Below are 4,044 nucleotides of genomic sequence, written 5' to 3' on the forward strand. Positions count from 1 at the left end.
CCTTTTTGTTTAAAGACATTTTAGCTGGAAGATGTTAATTATCAATGAGGAGAAAGTAACACCTGAAGAGTTCATTTTCCATCTTGGTCCTCGGGGTCCCCTTTGAAGCCCCTCTGCGGCCGTCTTTCCCACTTTGTCACCTCTCCCCCAACCACCATAAAAGAGATCTGTGCCCTGGCTGGCGGCGGAACTTTCTTTCTCACTTGCCAGGGAGCCGTCTCTCTGCAGCTGTCCCCCAGGCATGGACAACCTGCGCGAGACCTTCCTCAGCCTCGAAGAGGGCTTGGGCCCCTCCGACAGCCCCGGCCTCCTGTCCTCCTGGGACTGGAACAACAGGGCAGGGCCCTTTGAGGTGAACCAGGCCTCCCCGACCCAGAGCCTGTCTCCCGCGTCATCGCTGGGGTCCTACTCATCTTCTCCCCGACCGGCTGTGGCTGAGCTGGCCTGTGGGCACGGAGGTGCCACCAGTGGGGGCAGCGGTGGCTGCGATGGCCGTGGGACCGGTGGCCTGGTGGAGGTGGACTACAATATGTTAGCCTTCCAGCCTGCCTACCTGCAGGGCGCGGGGGGCCCCAAGGCCCAGAAGGGGGCCAAAGTCAGGATGTCTGTGCAGCGGAGACGGAAGGCCAGCGAGAGGGAGAAGCTTCGGATGAGGACCTTGGCGGACGCCCTGCACACCCTCCGGAATTACCTACCCCCCGTCTACAGCCAGCGGGGCCAGCCGCTCACCAAGATCCAGACGCTGAAGTACACCATCAAGTACATCAGGGAGCTCACAGATCTCCTCAACGGCGGGAGGGAGCCTCGGCCCCAGAGCGCCTGAGCGCTGCCCAGGACCCGACTTATCCCTGCCCCTGTGCAGGGGGGCACAGGAGAGCTTTAAAGATCTGGACTAGCTCACGGAACAACAGCATGAAGGTTTTTATTTTTGTGTTTGTTTTAATATAGAAAGTGCGGTGACTTTGCAGACTTTGTTGTCTGCAACATTGTAAGGAAATCCCCACCGGACTTGTTGGAGCGACCAGAACACTTAACAGCCAGACAAGCCGGTATTTTGCTTCGTGTTCCCACAGTTGCTCAGGAGACGAGCCCCTAGCAAAGAGACCCATTACTTGGCCCTTCTCGGCCCATCCCAGGTATTTTAAAGGGTCCGTGATTTGAAATGTATTGTGTCCAGATGTAAAACTGTTACAGTTCATCTTCTCTCACTGTTTGGGTCTGGGAGCTTCCGTTCTGCGGCTAACTCAACCCATATTTTGTATAGCATCCAGCGTGACACCCCCTGGACTCTTATTCAGAAAGATTTGTATGGAGTAAAGGGCTCTAGCTTTCCTGTTTTTATTTTGTCTGTGTGCCCGTGTGCTTGTGTGTGTGCGCGCTTGTGTGTGTTTGACTAAAATCATGCCTTTTCTTTTGCAGGAACCCAAATCACATAGATGCAGAAGGAATTAGCATCATGGTAAATAGCAAGGCACAGGCAGGCAGGCTACACTGAGACACAGTGAAGTAAGGGCCTGCACCTCTTCTCTTAGTGCAGGGGGCAGGGCAGTGGGGGCTGGGGGGAGGGTGGTGGGCGAGGGAGGCTGCCCACGCTGAGGGCTTGGGGATGAGCAGACAGGAAGGAGGAGGAAGTGGGGGGGGACCCAGCCCCACCGGGAGGGCCTGAAGCAGGGCTGGAGGCAGGCCACCCCGGTGCCAGACCTAGTATGAGAATAACCTCACGGAATTTGTTCTCTTGCTCCCTTCTCAAATGAAGAGATTGGTTCAAAAACAGTAACAGGGGGCGCCTGGGTGCCTCAGTCGTTAAGTGTCTGCCTTCAGCTCGGCTCATGATCCCAGGGTCCTGGGATCGAACCCCACATCGGGCTCCCTGCTCAGTGGAAAGCCGGCTTCTCCCTCTCCCACTCCCCCTGCTTGTGTTCCTGCTCTCACTGTCTCTCTCTGTCTGTCAAATAAATAAATAAAATCTTAAAAAAAATAATAAAAGGCCATTTTAATTCTATAGATGAGTGAAAGGGTTGGGATTCGAATTCAGGTCTGTCTTTAGCAACCCCCACCAGAGGTTTTTACTCTCCCCCCACAACCTCTCCTCCTCCCACAAGCCTCCCCATCAGCCCCCATACATCTATACAACAAACACATGTTCCTGTGCAGGGTGCCCTATCTCAGGGTGGGGGAGGCACACTCTCAGCTGGGCCAATGTGTATGGCACAAGGCATTGAAAAGAGGGCTTTGAATTAAGGAGGTTCCCCAAACTTTGAATTAAGGAGGTTTTTTGTTTTGTTTTGTTTTGTTTAGGCTGCATTTTCCTCCCAGTGGTTATTAACCATTTGCATTTTTTTTTCAATGAATAGTCTGTTAAGGTTTCCAGTCATTTCTTTTCCTATTGTTGCTTTTTCTTCTTTGTAATGACACATTAACAAAAGTAGAAGATGTGTTACAATTTAATGTATAACTTCTTCACTTTATTCCTTTGTAGATACACGCATAAGCAAATAAATAAAGGCATTTGTAATTTAAAAAATGCCTTTAATTATGCAAATTCCTTTTTTTTTTTTTTTTTTTACTTAGCAATACATAATAAAAGTCCTTCCAATGTAACTCAGAGAAATCTGTGATGTAAGTACCATTATTACCTTGACTTTACAGAGGAGGAAACATAAGCACAGGCTTGCTCTAAGTCACCATGTGAAGAACACAGTGGATATCAGAAGTTCAATTTGCAACTTAATTTGTTGTATAATTTGTTTAATGAGTCACCTTTTGAATAATATTTAGGTCATTTCATTTTTTTGTTACAGGAAAATACTTTAACAAACATCGTAGACAACTAGCTTTATCCCCAGGTATTTTAAGTAGCCTGAAAATTTCCTGGAAATGGGATTTCTGCCCCAGAGTGCATGCACATTTTAAATTTAAATAAAGACTATTAGATGACTTATAAAAGTTTGCAATTATTTATGGTCCCTCTAACGTTGTGCAACAGAACCAGCTATCCCACATTGCCACTGGATATGACCAATATTTAATGGATAAAAAATGGTTAGTTCACTGTTGTGTTAATTTTAATTTCCCCATCTACTAGTTGAGATGGTGCTTCTTCTTCTTCTTCTTCTTTTTTTTAACTTTATGTGACTTTTGTTCATTTTGGTTCCTCTGCTATAACTTGTCCTTTTATGTTCTTGGTTATTTTTCTATTGTGTTACTTTATTTTCTTGTTAATTTGGGAAAGTTGCTTGTATATTATACATATTGAAAATGTTTCCTCCTGATTTATCATTTTTGTGATAGTCTTTGTTTATGGTATCATATATTTATGATTTTGATTATGGTATTTTCTTTGTTCTAAGAAGCTTTTCATTTTCACACGATCAACTCTCTCTCCTTTTCATAGCTTATGTGTTTCTTCCTCTTGCTTAATTTTTTTCCAGTCCTGAAGCTTTCCAAACATTCAGATTTTTTCAAATACTTCATAGTTATTTGTGTATGTATCTTTTTAAAATAAGTGTTATGCACTATTTTTTTTTTTTTAAAGTAGGCTCTATGCTGAGCATGGGGCCCAACATGGGGCTTGAACCCACCATCTTGAGATCAAGCCCCTCGCCAAGATCAACTGATTGAGCCACCCAGGAGCCCCTATATGTATCTTTAATATACCTGCATTTTATTTTTGTCTACAGTGCAAAGAAGGAATCTAACTTTATTTCTGATTAGTGTTCTTACAACTGAAGAATATATATATATATATATATATAGTCATCAAGAGTGATGAGCTGTGGTGGGGCACAGCTGCTAAAATGTCATCCTGTGTATACAAACCTCCAACAGCTTCTCATGTATTTGTTCCTGGTGCTTTACTGAAGAGACCAGAAAGTGTTGGACAGCATCAAGTTTTTCTTCAACGGACTCTGCCTTGTGCTTATATAGATATTCGTGTGAGACTGTATGTCTGTGCACATGTACCTGTATTTCTTTTTCTTTTTTTTTTTTTTAAAGATTTTATTTATTTATTTGACAGACAGAGATCACAAGTAGGCAGAGAAG

General features: G+C 44.8%; 1 protein-coding gene across 1 annotated transcript; it reads left to right on the forward strand.

The window, feature by feature from the left end:
• Window positions 1–241: 241 nt before the first annotated feature.
• On the forward strand, window positions 242–823 carry MSGN1 (mesogenin 1; the record flags this gene model as incomplete). Its single annotated transcript, XM_082747170.1, has 1 exon — window positions 242–823. One exon carries the CDS (start codon window positions 242–244, stop codon window positions 821–823), a length of 582 nt encoding a protein of 193 aa, XP_082603296.1.
• Between the last annotated feature and the right edge of the window lie 3,221 nt (window positions 824–4,044).

The sequence above is a fragment of the Mustela nivalis genome (assembly GCF_964662115.1).
Source record: "Mustela nivalis genome assembly, chromosome: 8".
Classification (NCBI taxonomy): Eukaryota; Metazoa; Chordata; class Mammalia; order Carnivora; family Mustelidae; genus Mustela; species Mustela nivalis.